Genomic DNA, 23494 nt, shown 5'->3' with positions numbered 1-23494 from the left:
AGGACTTGGGGCATGGGGCATAATTTTATTTATTTATTTCTTGTGGGTGTGGTCTTGAAACTCTAGAGTGTCTCTTGTTGTCCCCTTAAAACACTTAGGAGATTTGAGACATCATCCTTGACTATTTTTGTACAACAATTCTTCTGGTCATCCTACATCTATGCCTTGATGTGAGCATGGTTTTGCTGCATTAAATTGGGTAAGCTAACATTGTGATCATCTTGACCTTTATGTCTTTGATGCTTATGTTAGAATCTTTCCACATTCCAATCCAATATAAATCACATTCATATCTTCATAGTTGTACTTGTGACTAGTGATGATCGTGTGATTTTTCAATGTCCATTAATAATGGCCTAATGATGAAAATAAGTTCCTTTACATTCTCTAATAATGATGAACACAAAATCCTGTGTTATAGTTGCTCTATTGCAAGTACACCATTGCATTTTCATGTAGCTTTTATTATTAGACTTCATGTTAGTTTGCATTTTAAGGTTGCATTATGAGTTTGAGAGAGTTTTCCCTTCATCTTTCTTGTGGGATCTTAATCAACCATGGTCATGTTTTGATCTTCATTTCCTTATCTTCTTTCATGATCTCAATCAAAATTTTTATCTTAAACAGTTAAATGATTTTGGGGCATTCTATTTCTTATGGAAATTTATATTCTTCTTTTTGTTTCTTTCCATATCTTCCAAATTTGTACCTTACATTTTCTTTTACCCCACTTCTTTTCTTCTAAATCACCTTTGGAGAATAATATTCTATGCTTGATGATCTATCTTGGTTCTGTGATTCTTATCTCTTTCATCTTACATCAAGAACTTTATCTTTGCTCAATTTGATCAAATTTATCAATTTTCTATTTCTCCTCTCTTATTTCAATTTCGATCACGAGGGGGTGGTATTTATCAACTTCAATCCTTGATTTAGTTTTATCAATTTTATCCTCGACTTGTTAAAGTCAAAATTTATTTGTATTCTTTGTCCTGATGTGTCCCCAAATCAACCACACATCTTGGTTGTTTTGTCATCCCAAATCGATCTCAAACTTCAATTTCTTTCTTTAACTGCATGCATTCCCAAGTCGACCACGCATTAGTCAAAGAATGGAAAATGTATGTACCCTAAAATAGTCACTCAAACTATGAGCCCCCATTATTCAATTTATCAATTTCCTAAATCAATGGTTTGCAATATTTTATTAAATCAATTCAAATCAATTTCCTTGGTCAAATTCGATTATTTTAATATTTTCTAAGGTTGATCATTTTATCCTAAGTCTTATTTAATTAAAAGAAAATCTCCCTTTTAATTAAATAAAATAAGTCCCCATTTAATTAAAATAAAATCTCTTTTTTAATTTAATTAAATATTTCCTATTTAATTAAAAGAACTTGCACCATTTTAATTAAATAAATCCCCACTTAAAAAGGAAATAAAATAAATAAAAATAAAATAAATCTTTTTAAATTTTCTCTATACTTAAATGCACATATTTTTAAGTGGGGTCCTCTTTTTTCCTCTTTCCACTTTCTTCTCAAACACTCCTCTTTTTTCATTGGTGGAATTTAGTCTCACATGGATCAAACTCTATTATCCCATATTGGTTGTGAGAAACCTCTCACCACCACATTTTCCTTTATGTGAGAGAGCCCTCTCCTCATTTTAGACATCCATGATTGATCCATAATTGATCCATGATCATCCACGATTGATCCATGATTGATCCATGATTATTCTATGGTTATGCTACAGGATTGGAGAAATTTTTTTATAGGAGTTTGAGCATTAAAGCTTTTTGTGGAGAACTTCTATCTTCTCATCTTATTCTCTCTTGCATTCATGGCTTCCATCATGAGGTTTCATCCTTGCATTTTCGTATTATCTTAGAGTCATATTTGTTTTCATAGATTAATATTGCATTGTTATTTCCTTTCATAGATTAGATTTCCTTTCTTGAATTGCTTTGCATTGTCATCATTTAGATTAGTTTACATCTTCATTTGCATTCATATTTTACTTTTTGAATCTCTTGTTTCATGGTGTACTTGCATGGGCACAAACTAGGTCAAATTGAGGGCCTCTATTACAAACCCTTACACTCCATGAATAGAGAGCTATGAGTTACCATTCAAGACCTCATTCTTGAGAAATCTTGGATATAATGAATCATAGAAGTGTGCTTACATTTTAGTTATACAAGCATGTTGAACTTGCTAGAGCCCCAACTATCGAGGATATAATAAAGAAGAAAAATATAACCAGACAATGTTGGAGATTGCCTCTACCCTAAGCTATGTTAAATTTTATGATATCAAAGGTCTTGATAGTGCAAAGAAAATGTGGGATGCCTTGACCATAATCTATGGAGGAGACACTAATGTTCTAAGAGCCAAAGCTGGAAGTCTCAGAGGTAAGTTTGCTAATATGAGAATAAAAGAAGGTGAAAATATTTCTCAATATGTTGCACAAATAAAAGAAGTTTCTAATGCAATCAGAGAAGCTATTGGAAATATAGATAATGATATTGTGCTAAGAAATTTTTTAAGAACACTACTGCCCACATATGTTATTAGAGTTTCTACAATTCAAGAACTGAGATGTATACTAGGGAGCAATCTATCAATTGAAGGTCTGGTAGGTAGGCTCACTGCTTTTGAGCTATCTAACTTTGATAATTACAAACTTAAAAAATATTGAATCTTCTTTCAAAGATAAGATGTCATTGAAGGAACTTGATCAGAAGAAGAAGAAGAAGAAGAAGAAATAGATAAAGTATGCATCTAGTAACAGTGATACAGATGAGGAGGATGTAGAACAACTTGAAGTACTATTGGCAAGAAGATTCCACAAAGGTAAAGGAAAGTTCAAAGATAAATTACCTATCATTTGTTTAAATTGTAATGAAGTTGGTCATATTGCTACTAGATGTCCATAGAAGAAGAACTAAAGAGGTGGTGACAAGTACAAAAGTAGGAGAGTTGAAGATAGCAAGGACTACAAAGACAAAGGAAAGAAGTCTTGCTATATTTTTGAAGAGGAAACAAAAGATGAATGTGATGAACATGATGATGAAGTGGTATATGTTGCAATGAAGGATGAATCTAATGAAGACGAGGCAACTAAACTTGTGACTTGTGTGAATAAGAATAATAGATGGATCATTGACAATGGGTCTTCACATCACATGACTAGAGACAAAAGTAAGTTCGTTACCTTGAATTGTTATGATGGAAATAGTGTAAGATTTGGTAATAATGCACCATGTTTGATAAAAAGAAAAGGTTCTATAAAACTCACAAATGAGATTTTATGTAACAATGCTTACTAGGTTGAAGGACTTAACTATAATCTCTTAAGTGTGTCACAATTGAATAATTTAGGATGTAAGGTTGAGTTTGAAAACAAGATTGCTAAAATATATGACATTGATGGGAAACTGATTGGAAAGGTTGATCAAACTAGGTTATGTCATGTCAATTTTGATAACCTAGTCATTATCAGTAATATGAGAAAAGTTAGAGGCTTTCCTAAGTTGAAAAAGCTTGATAATATAATGTGCAAACAATGTCAGTTAGGAAAAATGACAAAGTCAAGTTTTAAGAGTAAAGCTCATACCTCTAAAGGAATACTAGAGATTGTTCATACTGACTTGTGTGGACCAATTATGTTGGGATTTACAAGTGGAAAGTATACTTCTGAGAGGGGGGGTGAATCAGAAGTACTAAACTTTAACCAATAAAACTTCTAACTTTAAAAACATTGCATACATAAACATATATAAATAACATGTAAAGCAAATGCATCAACATAAACATTTGACACCAGATATGAATACCCAAAAACCTTCCAATGAGAAGGTAAAACTAGGGTGGGAATGACACCCACAAATCTTCACTATTGCAATAATAAAGTTCACTTGTTAAGGTTACATATTTTGACCATTCTCATGATCTGCCCTGTGAAAAGCCTACCCTGTTAAAAGATTACAAGAATTTTTAGATCCTACCCTATTAAAGGATTTTAAAACTTTATAAAAAGTATACTTGGCTAAAGGATTTACAAAACATTCACTTGGAATGTCACTCTGTTAAAGGCTTTGTACAATGGCTATTAAACGAACCTATCTCCATAGGATTTCATTCTGCTAATACAATTATTAGAAAGTACAGTAGAATGTTTGACCTGATCACTTGCACTCTGCTTTTGCTGATTTTAGATCCTGATTATATCCAATCTGATCCTCACTAATTTGGTATGAAAATTCTATAACCTTGATCCTTTTGTTCTAAAAACTGATTCTGCAATTCTATCCTTCTTCTAAGTCACCTTCAACTTGATCAATTCACCCCTTTCACTTCCTTCAAATCTTTGCTAGCATTATCTCCTCACATGAATTCTCTCTCACACACTATGTAAAGTATGGGGCTTCATCTCCTTGAAAATATTTCATGACTTAGGGTTAGGTATGAATCTACGATTAAGATTCATCCAACTTTCCTTCTCAAATCTTTTTATTTTTTTGATTGGTTTCATGTTGATTGTGTAGGGAATCCAAATAGATTTGATCTTATCTTTAATCCTTCGAGATTTATTCATATGTCGGCTCAATAATGGTTTACATCTTAGTTTGTGAAGGCACAAACTCTTATGTTGATTCTATATTGCTTAGCCTTACTGATTAATGATGCTTGGCACATACTAAATTCTGTCTAGTTCGACACTGTCTATTTTCTCAACATCTGAATGACTCGACACTTGTTGAATTTCTTTCTCAACACATATTGTGACTCGACATCTATATTATACTCAACATCAACTTAGAAAATTTCTTAAGTGTGTTGACACTCAATTGTCAAAACCAATCTGAGGTCAATAATCTCCCCCTTTGACATGAGTGAAAAAAACACTTAACTATAGCTGATGAAACTAATCTCCTAGAGTATAATATACATTCTATTCAACATATATGCAAAACTTCAAAATTGTTCAAAATTTTGTGAAGGACTATATACCAAGCAAAATTTTGTATCTCCCCCTGAGTTGATGTGCCATATCCTTATATCTAAAATCTTTTTGAGTAGATTGATTTGCCTCTACTGATTCTCCTTGTCTTTACTTTGAATTTTGATACTCTTTATCTGATGTATCTTGTTATGCCTTGTTTCCTTTTTTCTCTTCTCCTTTCTTTTCTTTGTTTATTTTATCACTTCTCCTCTTGTTTTAGCTCCCCCTTTCACATGTTTTCCCTTGCAAATTAAGTTTCCTTTTGGCTTTTTAATTTTTCTCCCCCTTTTTCAATTTCTCCCCCCTTTGACACTTACGTCAAAGTGTCTATACATTGACTGAATATTTTTCCAAGAAGGTTTTTTTCACTTCCATTACAATTCTCAGAGCAACATTCTAGATTTGTATTGTAACTTCTAGAGATTTAATTTGGATGGCTATCTCTACTATAAGGTGAACTAAGCCATCTAATGTTGAAAGATTTGTATCTTTCTTTATCACATTTTCTGCATAGGCTAGTTCTTTCTATAAAATCTTCATCTGATGGGTTAGGGCAGATTGAATCTAAACTAATTTGGTTCTAGTGTTAGCCTCTTCTGCTATCAATACAACTAGTTCCTTTTGTGTGTCAAGCATTGTGTTAAAGTGCTTCTCACTTTGAGCTAGATCTTTTGGCAGTTGCATGCTTGATATTTTTAGATTTCTTTCCAAGCTCATTATTCTCTAGTTAGTTTCTTGTGTGAAAATTGATAGATCAAACAACTTTGTATACAATGAGAATATGTTCTCAAGTACTATTTTCACCCTTTCAATTTTCTCAGCCAACTCTACCTATGAAAGTGCTATCTCACTAGATATTCTTTCTTTCACCTTTGCTTGAAACTTCTTTTCTGACCATTCCATCAGTTTTGCATTGGTATCATGGTCTTCACTTTGCACCTGGTCCACTATTTTTGAAAGTTTCTCCATAATGGGTTTTGTTTCGTCAGATGCTTGCAAGCTAAATGCATCTAGAAAGATGTCTTTTATTTCAATTAATGCTTGCCTCTATTTATACTCATTTCTGAGTATCTCCTACTTCTTTTTCCTTTCTTGTACCTCTTGCACTTTATTGATCTAATCAATGTTCATGTTTGCATAGTCATACTTTGGAATGACTATTTCTTCATCTAGTGTAGGGTCTCCATAGTGAATCGCCCTTGCAACATTTGTAGAGCTTGAGCTTGGTGCTGAAATTTGAAGTGGTATTGCTTCAGTGCTTGGCTTTTGAGGTATTCTTGTTGGAGTCCCAATGTTTGGCAGATTAACCAAAGTTTGAATTGCTTCTTGCTCCTTTTCCTTTGGGGCCTCCTTCTCCTCTGATCTTCCTTGGTCAATTACTATTATCTATGGTGGTGCACCTTGTACTTGTGTAGTAGGAACAAAAGTATTAATCTATCCTATTTGGTCTTTTGTTGGCTCCTCGACAGTTGTAGTGACTTTATTTATGAAATCAACCTTAGATAATGTATCTTGTGTAGCTTTCTCTTTAGGTTTTCCATTTGTATCTATAGGGATGACATCAGATGTTTCTTGTGTTGCTATCTTATCCCTAGTTAAGTTAGCTACTACTTTTTGTAACTCATCTACACTGACCAACACTAGATTACTGCATAATTGGGCTTGTAGAGTTGATTGGTCAAGGATTTTTTGAGATCTTCTATAGTCAATGGATTGACATTTTGACTAGAGTTTTTAGGAACATCCTTTACTTTTATTATTTCTATAGGTGTATAAGTGTCACATGGAGGACTTGGAGATGACAATTGTGTGTCTTGCACACTCTATTCTATTTGTTGCTCTTCAGTAGTTTCCATATCATCTTTTTGAGTTTTCTTCTCCACTATATCATCTACCTTTTCTTTTTCACCTTCACCTTCCTTATCATTGTCATCTTCTTCTCCATTTTTTTTCCCTTCAAAGGGATCTTCCTCTCCTTCTTTTATAGTTGTTGGGCCATAGATTAATTTCCACATTTGAGTGGATTTTTTGACAACATCTTCAATCTTATTCTAAAGAATACTAAAGGCTCTATATTTGGCTACAAATTTGCTCCCATGCTTCTTATTGGCCTTGGTTATTTTCCCTTTTGTGAGCTCAGGCATTACTCGAGCCAATGTTGGCTCTCTTATTTCTTTCTCCATATTAAGGCAATAATGCCATTTATTTTCAACAATAGAATATAACTCTTTGGGCATCGAATTGTCAAGTTCAAGTGGGGTGTTCTTGAGCTTTGACATCATGGTGTAGACTGATTCTTCAACCATGTTTTTTTCTCCTCTACTCAACTTATTAAAATCAATGCTCTTTAAGCCAATTAAGTATGCATTATCTCTAATATTATCACATATATTTTCTAAATCAAACTTGGTGGTGTGACTTACCACCCTAAATTGGCTTGTGTCTTTTGACTATGTTCTCTCTTCATCTAAGTCAGGTTGAGCAACATATTTTCTTCTCAAATTCTTCTTGGCTAGATCTTTCTACTCAGTAGCATTCTTCTTCTCTTGCTCCTTAGCCTCTTTAGTTGTGGCTCTTGTACTTGCCCTTGTAGTAGGCTTAGCTAGACTTGGCTTGGTAGTTTTCTTACACTTGGAATGTGCTGTAGGCTATTTCTGAGCTTTTTTCTTTTTGGGCTCTAGTTTGGTTGGTGCTTCCTTGGCTTGCTCTTCCCCCTTGACACCTTCTTCTTCTTCAGCATCTTCTCCCATGCCTTGTGTTAAGGCAAGTGGCTCTTGGCCCTAGTCTTCTTCTTCATCTTCATCATCTTCTTCTTTTGTTTCTGTTGTCCCTTCACCAAATTTGGCCTTAAGCTTTTTGACCAATTTATCCTTTTTCTTTAGGGTTGAAGCAGTTTTCAACTCCTTCTCTACCTTAGGCTTTACAACATCAAAAGTTCCAAAAGGTTTTGCACTTTTATCAATGTCTTCTGCAAGCAATGTTGTGATTGATGCTAAAGCCTCATTTATGTTTATCTCATACCCAAGTGGCCTTAGCCATCTCACCCTTGGTACTATTGCTTGGATATAAGTGCAGTCAATGTCAACTAAGAAACAAATGTCATTGATATGCTGATCCACTAGGAAGACTGGAATCCTTAGTCTTTGCTTCATAGACTTCTTAAAGTCCTCAAAATAGCTTGTCATTAAGGTTTCAAAATTAGTTCCCATCTGCTCTATGTACTCATTTACTTGTACTGCTATAGATCTATTTGTCTTCCAACTTATCTTAGCAAAAGAGGGAAATTCATTCTAAACATCGAAAAATATACAAATAAAAATTAATCCAAACTTACATTGAGCACTCTTAGATCTCCTTATTGCTCCCAAATTCTCCATAATCTGTTGCAGTTGCAATTTTGCTAGATCATATGTATGATCCTTCTTGAAAAGTTTGTATCCCACATCAATTGCAATATAAGGCACACTATTCAGTTAGCTTGACTGGTATAATTTATGAGATATAACCTTAACAACAAATTCTACAAGTGGACCTCTGATTGTGTCAATAGTCATGCCTCTTTTATTCCACTTTTCCCCAATTTTCTTCTCTATGGCTTCTTTTAAATCACTCCTTAGGGTCTTTGGCCATTCTAGGCTTGGGTATCTTGTTACCTTATGTATGATTCTTTTTGATAATTTAATAGATCAATCTTCCAACCATAAGAATCCATCATGAATTTTGCTCAAAACTATTCTTATCCACTCCATCTTGAAAACTGTAGGGAAATCTAGGGCATGAGTTAAGCCCTTCCTTTCAACAATCTAAAATTCTTCCTTTAATACCTTGTTCTCACAAAGTTTATCATAGGCTTGCTGAATCTCCTTGTGAAAAATTGCTCCAACCTTACATTTATAACACTTTCTAATATCTTGCACCATAACAACCTTAGGTGGAATTATAGATAGTGCACTAACATGGTCATTCTTATACGTGACTTTAGGAATTGGCCTAAAATCTAGTTTTTTAACTTCATTACTAACCAACTAAACCTCAAATAGTTCCTTGTCCTTGGGATTCCTAGAGTGAGATGTCATTTCTGAAAACTAGGGTCTCAAGATGTAAAAATTGCATAACTATGTAGCTTGAAACTTGGGTAAATACCTTGAATTGATGATATCACTTTGAATCACTGTTGGAATCTACTTGAATTCTTCATCCTTTCTTGAAATTCCTTCTATTCTCTTCTCTCTTGCTCTATGTTTGTAATGATGAAAAATGATCAAAAACTTGACCTTATACCCATCATTACATAATATTTAATGCTTAGTGCATATACAACTATCCACTTCGCTCCTTATGAAATTTTTATTTCACTTGACTTCTATTGATTTTCCAATACTTGGCATCCATTGGAGTTTGCCTTACTCAGCTTCAATAAGAATTTCCCTTTTACTCGACAGCCATGACTAACTCAACTTCAACTAACTTTGGCAGATAACTTGACATATACTAGGATTTTACTCAACATCTAAAGGCATCTTTCCTTATTTGCAAAAAATGTGAAAACTTTGAAGATTTAACCTTGCATCTTTATTCATGCTGATCTATCATTTTTCAGTACTAGCTTGTTCTAGGAACTGATGTATGATAAAGCATTTAAGTATCAGTCCCACATACCTTCTTTTGCTTAGTTTGATGAAGTATGACCACTTAACCCTTTAGGTGAAGTGATCCCTTCATTTGATGTGTCACATCCATCTTTCTTCTTCCATGCCTTATTCATCTTTCCTCTAATGTGCTCAACATCTATCTTGCCTTTTCCTTTGTTTGACTCTAAGTTAGGTGCCTTTGATCTTGTTGGGTAGTGCTTGACGATATGACCAATCTTCAAACAACTAAATCATGTAGTTTCGCTTAACCATCTGCTATAGCTTCCACTGAAATGTGTTCTTATGCAATTCTTAGGGATGTGTCCATACTCTTGATAGTAGTGATAGTTATTTCTTTTATTGTAGTCCCAATAATAGGATTTTTCATGGGTTCTTCCCTTGTTTGATAACCATGTGGTCTTGGATCTGCATTTAAAGGCTTTGTGTCCAAACTTCTAACAATTGTAGTAGTGTCCTTCAAATCTTGGTGCATGCATAGTCCTAGTTCTTCATTCATGTGCCTGCTGACCTTGTTTGTTGCACTTTTAACAATGTGTTAGATTCTTTGTCTTGGCATTTTGACTAGCATTCTTGTTCCTGCAAATGTTAGTTGTATGTCCTTTCTTTCCAAAATGATGACAAGTGGATTTGGAGTTCTTACCTTTGTCATTCCTTTGTTCAATAGTCTTGGATGAATCTCCTTCTTCAATGCTTGTATAGCCCAAACTTGATGTGTCTTTATTGGATCTAGGGGATTTCAATAGTTGCTAAAAGTACTTGATGGCTTCATTTGGCTTGTTGAAGCTTTCAACAAACTCCTTCTCCCTTTTTAGGTCATTTTGTAATTGCTCATTTTTTAATTTTAATGTAGTTATCTCAATGTCCTTGACATTCAACTCATGATGGGCATTCATCATTTGACTTAGGGTGTCTAGTTGCATGTTTGAGATCCTAGATAGTTTTTTTGATTTTTCTTCCAATTTGTTTAACAAGATTCTTTTGTCTTCTTCTATAGCGCCTCTCATGGTTGCAGTCTGTACCTTATCTATTTTGATTCAAGAGATACTTGTTACTCTTATTTTGTATCTTATGTTGACCCGGGGGTCAGATGTTATACTTGTTTTAGTACTATGATGTTTTACTCGTATGTTGTTCAATTATCATTTTTCATGTTGATGCTATTTTGAGATGACAGTAGATCGTTGAGGATATCTTATCACTTCTCTTCAAAGGAAAGGAAAGAAGTTCATATGGACAGAAAAATGCGAGGAAGCTTTTCAGAAACTCAAAGAGCTTTTGACCAGTGCACCAATTCTAGTTGTACCTGATCTAGAAGGTGATTCTATGGTATGTATAGATGCTTCTCTTGAAGGGATTGGGGCAGTGTTGATGCAGAATGGATGGGTGATTGCGTATAAATCATGCAAGCTCAAGGATCATGAGTTAAATTATCCTACGCATGATCTTGAGTTAGTAGCAGTAGTTCATGCTTTGACAAGGTGGAGACATTTCTTGTTGGGGCACAAAATTGAGCTACATAGTGATCATCGTAGTCTTCAGTACATTTTTCATCAATCTAATTTGAATGCCCGCCAGAGGCAATGGATGGAGTTTCTATGCGAGTATGATTTTGAGGTTAAGTACATTCAGGGTAAGGAGAATGTGGTGGCAGATGCTTTGAGTCATAGGAGACATGTGTTATCATCGATGACTCTTAGTGTGGATTTGAGGAGTCAGATTATTCAAGCACTTCCTATGAATTCTTGGTATTAGGAAGTGTGCAGAGAGATTGATTTAGGAAGATCTCTGGAAGGTAAGTTTGTAGGTTACGTTCGAGAGTCAGATAGTCTTTTGAGACATTTGGGAAGGATTTATGTGCCATTTTCAGATGAGCTTCGCACCTTGATACTAGTAGAAGCCCATCATACACCTTACTCAACACATTCAGGTGTCAAGAAGATGCATGCTGATTTGAAACATTTTTTCTTTTGGTCTAGGATGAAGCGAGATATTGTTGATTTTGTGGCTAGGTGCCTTGAGTGTTAGAGAGTTAAGGCAGAACATCAGCACCCGGCTGGACTTTTGCAGCCTAATCTTATTCCTTCTTGGAAGTGGGATATCATCTCCATAGATTTTATTGTGGGATTACCTATGATAGTCTGACGTCATGATGCTATCATGGTCACCATTGATCGGTTGACTAAGGTGGCGCATTTTTCACCGATTAGGTCTTCCTACACAGCAGCTTCTATAGCTAATGTCTTTATGCGTGATATTGTGAGGTTACATGGTATTCCTAGAAAGATCATTTCTAACAGGGATCCTGTATTCACATCTACATTCTGGACATCACTGCAGCATGAGCTTGGAGCGCAGTTAAACTTCAGTTTGACATATCATCTAGAGACCGATGGTCAGATAGAGAGGGTGAATCAGGTTTTGGAGGATATGTTACGGATGTATGTGATGGATAGGCAGACACATTGGGAGGATTATCTCTACCTAGTGGAGTTTTCTTACAACAACGGGTATCATAGTTCTATTGACATGGCACCATTTCAGGCATTATATGGACGTCCTTGTCGTACACCATTGAGTTGGGACAGTCTTGAGGATCACATCCTGTTGGGTCTTGAGATGCTTCATGATATGGAGCAACAGGTAGTGCGTATCCGTGAGCACTTGACTACAGCACAAGTTAGGCAGAAGAAGTATGTTGATGCTCATAGGATTGATAAGCAATTTTTTGTGGGTGGTAAGGTTTTCTTGAGAGTGGGACCATGAAAGAGTCTGATCCAATATTGAAAGGATTCTAAGCTAGCACCTCGCTTTGTGGGACCATTTGAGATTTTGGAAAGGATTGGCCCGGTTGCTTACTGCCTTGCTCTACCACCCAGCCTAGCTCGCATTCATGATGTTTTCCATGTTTCAATACTTTGGCATTATATTCTTGATATTGTACATGTTCTTGATTGGAATGCGTTGCAGGTAGAGGACGGGCAGGTGGCTTTGGAGTCAGTTTGTATTCTAGAGCAGTGGGAGTTGACCCTCAGGGGTCAAACCATCGAGCAGGTAAGGGTCCAATGGGACCCTACTGATGATTCTTCAGCTACTTGGGAGGATGCAGCTAGATTGAGGGAGTTATATCCCTACTTATTTGTAGGCTTCCAGGAGTAAGCCTAACCCAAGGGGGGGTGGATGTAGTGCCTACCCTCGTTCACATCTTTTCTGGACATTGTTGTTATTATCAGACTATGATGGACTAGTTTTATGTTGATGGATTAGTGGTATTATTTTGACACTATCAGACATTATGTTATGGATTCAGAGGTTATGAGATGAGATCATTTAGACTTTACATTTCATGCATACATGATGATCATTATACTATTTTAGGTTATTATTGATGATTAGTTGATGATTATTATCTCATGTGTTTTATTATGGATACTTACCCCATACTTGCATGTATATGGTGTGCGTGTTTTCTTATTGTATGACGTTTCTGATGTGGTTAAGGAAGGGAGTCGTAGTCACCTGCTTAGTCGGGATCTACAGGATGCACCAATTCCTGCCATTGTTTGTTTAGCTTAGCGTATATATATATATATATATATATATATATATATATATATATATATATATAGTATGTACATGCATGGTTTTTCTACAGGTTGCAGATATCGGGTATCGACTTCTTTGAATTGCTAGGATGAGCGTACCCTATTACACTATCTCAATGATAAGAGAAGGGAGATAAATTCTCAAGTCCAAATCCCAAACCCTTAAACCAATTGTCCTAGTGAGGTAGGACAACTATCTATATATTTTACCCACCGAATGTGTCGGATGACATAATTCATGATTTTTAACCCTTTAGACTGATTTTGAGTGATTTTCTCTATGATGGGTTTTCATATTTTATCTTGGAAGTCTATGGTGAATTTTCTATTAATTAAGTCTTAATAAATAGATTTAATAAATAAATTAATTATTTGAGAAAATTAATATAAAATATCATCTTATTTGATATTTTAATTATAATTAATTGAATGGGAATTAATTGAGGAAAAAGAATTAAATAAAGAAAATTAGAAATTAAAATTAATAATAATAATAAAATAATAATAAAGTAAAAAATAAATAATAATAATAAAAGTTATAAAAATTAAAATAAAAGTTATAAATATTTAAATAGAAATTATATTAAAGTGAATTGGAGTTATAAGCTTGCATGGGAATTAACGCACTTCTTTATTTCTCATGTGCCAACAACACAGGGGTTAGTGCATCAATTAAGCACATGGTGTCTACAACCCTATGGCTCATCTTGAAGGTTGGAAAAGACCCATGCTTAGTTGGTGACACTTTCCAGCTATTTCTAGAAGCATTCTAGATGTTTCCTGAAAGATCTTTATATTTAGGCATTCATAGAAGCTTAGACATAGCATTGGGAGAGCAATTGGAGCATTGGAGGACTCGAGAATTCTGAAGAAGGGAGGAGCTTGCTCTGCGGATTTTCTGAGGAAGAGCGATTTAGCATCAGAATCCGGGTAGATTTTTGTGATTTTAATTATGTTATTTTTGCATCACACATTCTCTGTCTTCTTCGTGTCTTCCATATGTCTTCTAAGAAGTTTCATATTTATATGCATTCTCAATATGGGTAGATTAATTTATTGGAGAATTTTATATGCATTCTATAATGCAAATATTTTATTCTTAAATTGTAGATATAATCTTTGTGAAAAGAAAAAAACATACATGGTTATATATTTAGATTAGCACACACACACACACACACACACACACACACACACACACACACACACACACACACACAGACACAGATATGTATACATTTATTATGAATCTATTATAAAATTCAAATATATATATATACTAATTTATATATATATATATATATATATATATATATATATATATTTATATATAATAAGTCGAATGAGCGATTGATAAATCGCAGTGGAGAAATTTAATAAATCGCATCACGATTGAGATCGCATGAATCAATGTATATAATGAAATGCCATGGGCATGAATTGTACCCACTCCAGCAGAAGGCAGAGACCTGCCATCGTAGGTCTGCGGCGACAGGGGTACTACGTATCCGCTGTCGACGCAGTGCCTGCGACTGCAGGTCTTGCGTACCGTAGCAAGTGTTTGGAGGGGTAAATTAATGTTAATGTGATGCAAAAAAAATGTTTATATTAAAACGTTTATAAGCAATCGATTCTCATTGCTATATAATATGGTGTCAATCGAAATTGTTAAATCAATTTTATGAAAACGTATTAACTATTTATATATTTACATATGTATGTATATATATATATTTAAATATATACATATATATGTATATATATAATATGTAAACATGTTATTTATAAATTTAAGTTATTATTATTTGATAAATGATTTATATTGAAGGTTTATTTTCATAAAGGTGACTCTTTAATAACTTTCAACTATTTAATAATTTAATTGTTTTAAATTATTAAATAAAGAATTGATAGTTTGGTGGGGAATGTATCAAACAAATATTATTAATTGGAAAATGGATTTTTTTTAGTTCTAATAAGGAAAACTTTTATCCAAAAACAATATATGTGTTCCTCCATTCAAACTTGGAAACTAAAATTCAGATCTCTACATTTTGTAAACTTGGTATAACCAAAACATGTGTTTGCATTGTGTATTCTTTAAGCTATTGTTTTGAATTTTGGGTTGACTAGTGTTGACCAGTATAGGACGTCTACTAGAGGCTTGGGGGTTATGTGATTGTGGTGACATGATGATGTTTTAATCTCGATCTTTATAAACTCAACCATGGTTATGTGATGAAATGCTCTATGTATTGGTTGTGATTAACTATTGTTATAGTTGAGATTTTTATGTATGAGACACTTGACTTAACTATTATTTTGGTCATCGATCAATTATCCTTGGTTATTTTTTAGTCGCCATGATAGGACTATAATGTGGATTTATTTTTGATGATGTCATGTTGTGACATGTTTGACTCAACCATTTTTGGAGTCTTCGATCAGTATGATTGAGATATATATTTTGGTTATTGAGAACCATTGGATATTTGATTATTAATGATACTTCAGTTGCCAATAGAGAGCTGTTGTGTTCAAGATTTTCTATGGATGATAGCTAATGGAGATTTGATGCTTTTTATGCATATTTGATGATTTTATTATGGATTATCTTTTGTGATTTTGAGATTTATTATTCCATGAGCATTAGGGTAGGATATCTGCATATAGTGATGGGAAGTGGCTTTCAATGGGGGCCAGGGCCCTAAGAGGCTGCCAGGGTAACTCATTGTAAGTTGGATTAATAAGTAATAACATTCACACCTAATACTAACTAAATGAACCTAAAAAGATAAGTGTTTTGTTCTCGCCCATACCTTGAGTGCTTGTACAGGCTAGGATGGGAGTAGTGAGACGCATGATTGCGACCTTGCATTCCATAGTATGCCTCGTCAGTATGAGAGGATACTAGTGGCCGCATGAAATTAGTATGGACCCATGGAGTTTAGCTAACTGCCAAGGTAACTTGTACGTGATAATTGCAATGACACTTTCCCGCTTGCATAGTAGGTTCCAACATATAATTGTGTGCCTCTAGGATTAGATGTCAGATTTTGTGTTGGAACCTTTGAGTTAGTATACTTTCAAGATTTTTGAACTTATAAAGATATGTGCTATGTGAATTTGATAGCCTATTTGGGACTTGAGGTTATCTCCTTAGCACGGTGGGAGTGGACCACTTAGGTACCACGCGGTCGGGTGGTAGTGTATTTTCCACTCTTATCATTTTGAGATTCACTGAGATATCATGGCTGATGTGTCCTTCATGATGGTGGATATGTATCCTTTTTCATTGATGATTAGCATATGTTAGATGATGTTATCTTATGCTTTTATTTGCATGTTAGATTACTTCTACATATGATGTTGTATTTATTAGGAGTGACATTCCTACTATGTAATACCGCTAATCTCTTCGGTAAATTGGAATGTTATGCACGAAAGGATGGCTAGGATCTACGATGCTCTAATGATGCTATTAACGGTTGGGAGGAACCGTGCACTTAGTTTATAATGTTTGATCTTTATGATAGATGTATATGACTTCTATGATGATGTATCATGTGTATCATGTGATTGTCTCTACTTTGATGTATCATGGATTAGAATAGGATGATGTACCTTATTCTATGTATGTATATTCTTTTGAGCTTGTCATACCCTGTGACATGTACAGTGGATGATTGAGTATTTGAAATGTAATGTATAAACATTGGACTTATCATTATTGTTTCATGTGGATGTTGTACTAAATGGATTCATGTATGTAATTCAACGTTAAGGGATCTTAAAGAATGAAATCTGTTATTTATGTTATGTTTATTTTTAGATGGACATTACTATTGCTTCTGTTATTGTCCATTAGTTATATGTGATATTTGCTTTAAAAAAAAAAAAATTTAAAAAAATGCTACTAAACTTAGTGAAATTCTAGGTTAATTCTTTGGATCCCTTGGCGGGGCATTACATATTCACATACGCAAAGATCAAGTTTGACCAAAAGATGACTAGATTTAACCACGGTTGACTTGAGTTGACTAGTTTCGAAAAGAATTTTGAAATAATTAAACAAAATTATTTAATTAAATCGATTACTTACTTCTAATTAATTAAACAAAGTTATTTAATTAAATGAGAAGCCATTCCTAATTAATTAATTAAAGTTATTTAATTAAATAAGAAAAGTGTCTCTAATTAATTAAAGATTATTTAATTAAATAGAAAAAGCAATTATGAGAGCATATCTCATTTTATTAAATTAAATATCTCAACTAAACCTCTCTTTAGTTCAAAAAGGAAAATTTCTAGTTCACTATTGATAAAAAATGAGTTAAATCAATTAACTCATTTTTCTACTCAAATTGAATCAGTTAACTCCTTATTTTACTCAAATTAAGTATGTTAACTCCCTCTAATATTAAAATCTCCCTTTATGACTGAATTTCACCTTTAATCCTGACCGTTGATTGAAATCGATCTCAACCATTGATGAATTCTACGAAAGTCTATTTAAGAAACCCTCATCTCTTCATTTTGAAAGATTGAATGAGAATTTGCATCGAATTGTTGCTGGAATTCATACTCACATTTTCTCATATTCACATATGCAAATATCAAGTTTGACCAAAAATTGATTAGATTTAACCACGGTTGACTTGAGTTAACTAGTTTCGAAAAAAAAATTGAAATAATTAAACGAAATTATTTAATTAAATGGAGTACTTAATTCTAATTAATTAAACAAAGTTATTTAATTAAATGAGAAGCCATTCCTAATTAATTAAATGAAGTTATTTAATTAAATAAGAAAAGTGTCTCTAATTAATTAAAGATTATTTAATTAAATAGAAAAAGTAATTATGAGACAATATCTCATTTTATTAAATTAAATATCTCAACAAAATCTCTCTTCAATTCAAAAAGAGAATTTTCCAATTCACTATTGATAAAAAATGAGTTAAATCAGTTAACTCCTTTTTCTACTCAAATTGAATCAGTTAACTCCTTATTTTACTTAAATTAAATATGTTAACTCCCTTTAATTTAGAAATATCCCTTTATGACTGAACTTCACCTTTAATCCTGACCGTTGATTAAAATCGATCTCAACCGTTGATGAATTCCAAGAAAGTCTATTTAAGAGACCCTCATCTCTTCATTTTGAAAGGTTGAATGAGAATTTGCATCGAATTGTTGCTAGAATTCATACTCACATTTGCTCATATTCACGTACGCAAAGATCAAATTTGACCAAAAGTTGACCAGATTTAACCACGGTTGACTTGAGTCGACTAGTTTCGAAAATAATTTTGAAATAATTAAATGAAATTATTTAATTAGATGTAGTACTTACTTCTAATTAATTAAGAAAATTTATTTAATTAAATGAGAATCCATTCCTAATTAATTAAATGAAGTTATTTAATTAAATAAGAAAACTATCTCTCATTAATTAAGATTTTTTTAATTAAATAGAAAAAGTAATTATCAGAGCATATCTCATTTTATTAAATTAAATATCTCAACAAAATCTCTCTTCAGTTCAAAAAAGGAAATCTCCAGTTCACTGTTGATCAAAAATGAGTTAAATCAGTTAACTCCTTTTTCTACTCAAATTGAATTAGTTAACTCTTTATTTTACTCAAATTAAATCTGTTAACTCTCTTTAATTTGGAAATCTCCCTTTATGACTGAACTTCACCATTAATCCTGACCGTTGATTGAAATCGATCTCAACCGTTGATGAATTCTAAGAAAGTCTATTTAAGAGACCCTCATCTCTTCATTTTGAAAGGTTGAATGAGAATTTGCATCGAATTGTTGCTGGAATTCATACTCACATTTGCTCATATTCACATACGCAAAGATCAAGTTTGACCAAAAGTTGACCAGATTTAACCATGGTTGACTTGAGTTGACTAGTTTTGAAAAGAATTTTGAAATAATTAAACGAAATTATTTAATTAAATGGAGTACTTACTTCTAATTAATTAAACAAAGTTATTTAATTAAATGAGAAGCCATTCCTAATTAATTAAATGAAGTTATTTATTTAAATAAGAAAAGTGTCTCTAATTAATTAAAAATTATTTAATTAAATAGAAAAAGTAATTATGAGAGCATATCTCAGTTTATTAAATTAAATATCTCGACAAAATCTCTCTTCAGTTCAAAAAGGGAAATTTCCAGTTCACTATTGATAAAAAATGGGTTAAATCAGTTAACTCCTTTTTCTACTCAAATTGAATCAGTTAACTCCTTATTTTACTCAAATTAAATCTATTAACTCCCTTTAATTTGGAAATCTCCCTTTATGACTGAACTTCACCTTTAATCCTGACCGTTGATTGAAATCAATTTCAACCGTTGATGAATTCCAGGAAAGTCTATTTAATAAACCCTCATCTCTTCGTTTTGAAAGGTTGAATGAGAATTTGCATCGAATTGTTGATGGAATTCATACTCACATTTGCTCATATTCACATAAGCAAATATCAAGTTTGACCAAAAATTGACCAGATTTAACCACGGTTGACTAGTTTCGAAAAGCATTTTGAAATAATTAAACAAAATTATTTAATTAAATGGAATACTTACTTCTAATTAATTAAATAAAGTTATTTAATTAAATGAGAAGCTATTTCTAATTAATTAAATGAAGTTATTTAATTAAATAAGAAAAGTGTCTCTAATTAATTAAAGATTATTTAATTAAATAGAAAAACTAATTATGAGAGCATATCTCATTTTATTAAATTAAATATCTCAACAAAATCTCTCTTCAGTTCAAAAAGAGAAATTTCCTATTCACTATTGATCAAAAATTAGTTAAATCAGTTAACTCCTTTTTCTACTCAAATTGAATCAGTTAACTCCTTATTTTACTTAAATTAAATATGTTAACTCCCTTTAATTTAGAAATCTCCCTTTATGACTGAACTTCACCTTTAATCCTGACCATTGATTGAAATCGATCTCAACCGTTGATGAATTCCAAGAAAGTCTATTTAAGAGACCCTCATCTCTTCATTTTGAAAGGTTGAATGAGAATTTGCATCGAATTGTTGCTAGAATTCATACTCACATTTGCTCATATTCACATACGCAAAAATCAAGTTTGACCAAAAGTTGACCAAATTTAACCATGGTTGACTTTAGTCAACTAGTTTCAAAAATAATTTTGAAATAATTAAATGAAATTATTTAATTAAATGGAGTACTTACTTCTAATTAATTAAGCAAAGTTATTTAATTAAATGAGAATCCATTCCTAATTAAATAAATGAAGTTATTTAATTAAATAAGAAAACTGTCTACTGCTGTAGGTGATTCTAGCCTCCATAGTAGGTGTCTACCTACCCTCGCTTGCCCCTTTCCTTCACCCACCTCGGGCCCCTCTCGCATCCACCCGTTGGATGAAATTGGTGGGAAGGAGCTGACTTCTCCTCCTTCGTCCCCATCCCTAACCTCGGTCTCTCTAAGTGGTGTCCCACCCAACCCTTTATCCTGCACTTCTAACTTGGTGCACAATTGGGACAGCAAACTCATCGTCAACTTATCGAGTGTCACCCTCGACCCCCATTCTTTTAACCTCTTGAAACGGGGTCTCAGTTTTGGGGTGGCACCTCATACCATTCTGCATGTCAACTTTCTTGTTGAGATTGAGAATGCTATCCGTGCTCTCCCTAATGATACCGCCGAAGAGATTAGACAGGATTGCACAATTACCTTAAGGCACGCCAAGCCTCCTAAGCGCAACATCCCCAAAGCGGAGTTCATTTCTTTCAAAAGTTTGTTACGTCACAATGACTTAGTCATTACCAAAGCTGACAAAGGTAATGCTACTGTCATCATGAACAGACAAGATTATGTTGCTAAGATGCTTAACCTTTTGGAGGACTCTCGAAACTACAAAACCTTGGCTCGTAATCCTTGTGCCAAAATTTTGAAAAAAGTCAAAGCTAGTGTCTTGGCCTCATCCCTTGATGCTAACATCAAAAAGAGGTTAATCCCCTCTAGGGAAGTCACCCCTCGCATCTATGGTGTCCCAAAAATTCACAAGGAGGGTATCCCCCTGAGACCGATTGTTGACACCATAGGATCACCCACATACCCTCTTGCGGCCCATCTTGCCAGATTAATCTCTCCCTTGGTTGGCAAATCTGATTCCTTTGTTAGAGACTCGACACACTTTATCGAATTCATCAAGGATGCTCATCTTGATAGTAATGATGTCTTGGTGAGTTTCGATGTCGTCTCTCTCTTCACTAAGGTCCCAATTCTCAATTCCATCGAAATCGTGAAGTGTAAGACCAATGCAGAGATTGCAAGTTTGGTTGAGGTGTGCCTTCGATCCACTTTCTTCTCCTTCCAAGGGGTCATATATGAGCAAGTTGATGGCATGGCCATGGGTTCCCCTCTCTCTCCGATCATTGCCAACCTTTATATGGAACATTTTGAAGAGTTGGCCCTCCGATCCTTCCCTCTTCAACCTAAGTGGTGGAAGCGCTTTGTTGATGACACTAATGTATGTTGGCCTCATGGGCTTGACAAACTAGAAGAGTTCCAACAACACATCAATAACTTAGCGCCTAGCATATCCTTCACCAAGGAGCTAGAGTCTGATAGTCAATTGCCTTTCCTTGATGTTCTCCTCATCAAAAAACCGGATGGCTCTCTGGGTCGTCGTGTATTTAGAAAGGCAACTCACACAGACTTGTACATTCACACCTCCTCCCACCACCATCCCAGCCAAAAATTGGGCATTCTCAAGACCCTTGCTTTGAGAGCTTTTAGAATTTGTGATAATGATCACTTAAGCCTTGAGCTAGACCACCTCCGCAAAGTCTTTAAGCTCAATGGATATTCCCCTAAACAAATTTCTAGGGCTCTCAACCAAGCGAAGTCCGTCCACCATTCCCTCCCTGCTCCCACCCCCTCCTGTCCCCCCTAGTGCTCAATGCCTCTCTCCCCTTCGTTGAAGGCCTTTCCCACAAAATCTCCAAAATCCTTGCCAAGAAAGACCTACATGTAGCCTTCAAACCCCTCGCCAAACTTAGAGACCTTGTTCCCCCCATCAAGGACTCTAGAGACACTTTTTACAACTCTGGGGTCTACAAAGTGGTCTGCTCCTGTGGCACACCTTATATTGGTGAAACGGGCCGCTCATTCCACACTCAGATCAAAGAGCATGTCGCCGACATTAGACACGATAGAGTGTGCAAATCAACCTTAGCCGAGCACTCCTTCACGACCAAGCATCACATTTGCTTGGAAGACACTCAGGTGCTTGCCAAGGAAGATAACTTCTTTAAAAGAAAACTCAAAGAAGCAGTCGAGATCCACAAACACCCCATTAACCTTAATCGTGACGATGGTTGGAACCTTAACCCCTCTTGGCAACCAATGCTGGCTGCAAGGGACAGAGACTATCTTCGTGCAGGTTGACCTTCCTCTTTCTCAACCCCCCCCCCCCACCCTTCCCTCCTGCTTGCTTGCCCCCCCCCCCCCCCTTCTCCCCAGGTGGTCTCCCACTCCCTCTTTGTTCTTCTCGCCTTGTGCTCCAATTGGGTTTCTCCTCTCTGTCTGCCTTGTTGTTGGTGGTTGTTCCCTTTGGGTCTCTTCTTTTCTCGTTGGTTCTTGCTTTTAGCTTGGCTCTCTTTGACCATGTGAGGTAGTCTTTTTAGGCGTCGTGGTCCTAATGGGCACTGAGCAGCAGCCTTAGATCCTAGGGGTACACTTCTCGTACACCACCTTTTGGTGGGCTTGGGGCAGGGGTGTTCTTCTGGGGTCTTGGTCTCTTTTGTTTGTGTTCCCTTCTAGCTTGTTTCTTTCTTTTCATGTCCTCCTAGTCTCTTTTCCTCGTCCTTGTCCCTTTGTGGTGGTCCTTTTTTCAGCTTGGGTTTTCTTGTCTATAGTGGCGTTCACTTGCATATATGCAGTCTTATATATATATCCACTCTTGCACATTTATTTCCTATTTCTTACCTAATTTATTTAGTTTATTCTTTTACTTTTGTAGATACCATATATATATATATATATATATATATCCACTCCCGCACATATTTATTCCTCATTTATATTTTTTAGTTGGTTTATTTATATATTTTTTTGCTTTATATTGATTCTCGCATATGTATATATATTCACATACTCTTTCGCACGCACTCATAGTTATATAATAATGCATTGTTTATATATATATATATATATATATATATA

General features: G+C 34.4%; 1 protein-coding gene across 1 annotated transcript; it reads left to right on the top strand.

Annotated features, from left to right (window-relative positions):
• Positions 1-14696: 14696 nt before the first annotated feature.
• Positions 14697-22717, top strand: LOC149554775 (uncharacterized). Its single transcript, XM_089829023.1, has 3 exons — positions 14697-14826; positions 20596-21971; positions 22157-22717. The coding sequence occupies exons 1-3, from the start codon at positions 14697-14699 to the stop codon at positions 22715-22717; spliced, it is 2067 nt and encodes a 688-aa protein (XP_089685149.1).
• Positions 22718-23494: the final 777 nt, after the last annotated feature.

The sequence above is a fragment of the Cupressus sempervirens genome, chromosome 5 (genome assembly GCF_028749045.1).
Source record: "Cupressus sempervirens isolate cs-2001-9-10 chromosome 5, ASM2874904v1, whole genome shotgun sequence".
Classification (NCBI taxonomy): Eukaryota; Viridiplantae; Streptophyta; class Pinopsida; order Cupressales; family Cupressaceae; genus Cupressus; species Cupressus sempervirens.
Note: the sequence above shows the minus strand (reverse complement) of the source record. Positions and strands in the feature narration are given on the sequence as shown.

Coding starts and splice junctions, on each gene's coding strand:
- LOC149554775 (XM_089829023.1), top strand. CDS start 14,697: ATGGGCATGAATTGTACCCACTCCAGCAGAAGGCAGAGACCTGCCATC. Junction 14,827..20,595: donor TCTTGCGTACCGTAGCAAGT/GTTTGGAGGGGT, acceptor CTACTGCTGTAG/GTGATTCTAGCCTCCATAGT. Junction 21,972..22,156: donor GTCGTCGTGTATTTAGAAAG/GCAACTCACACA, acceptor ACAAATTTCTAG/GGCTCTCAACCAAGCGAAGT.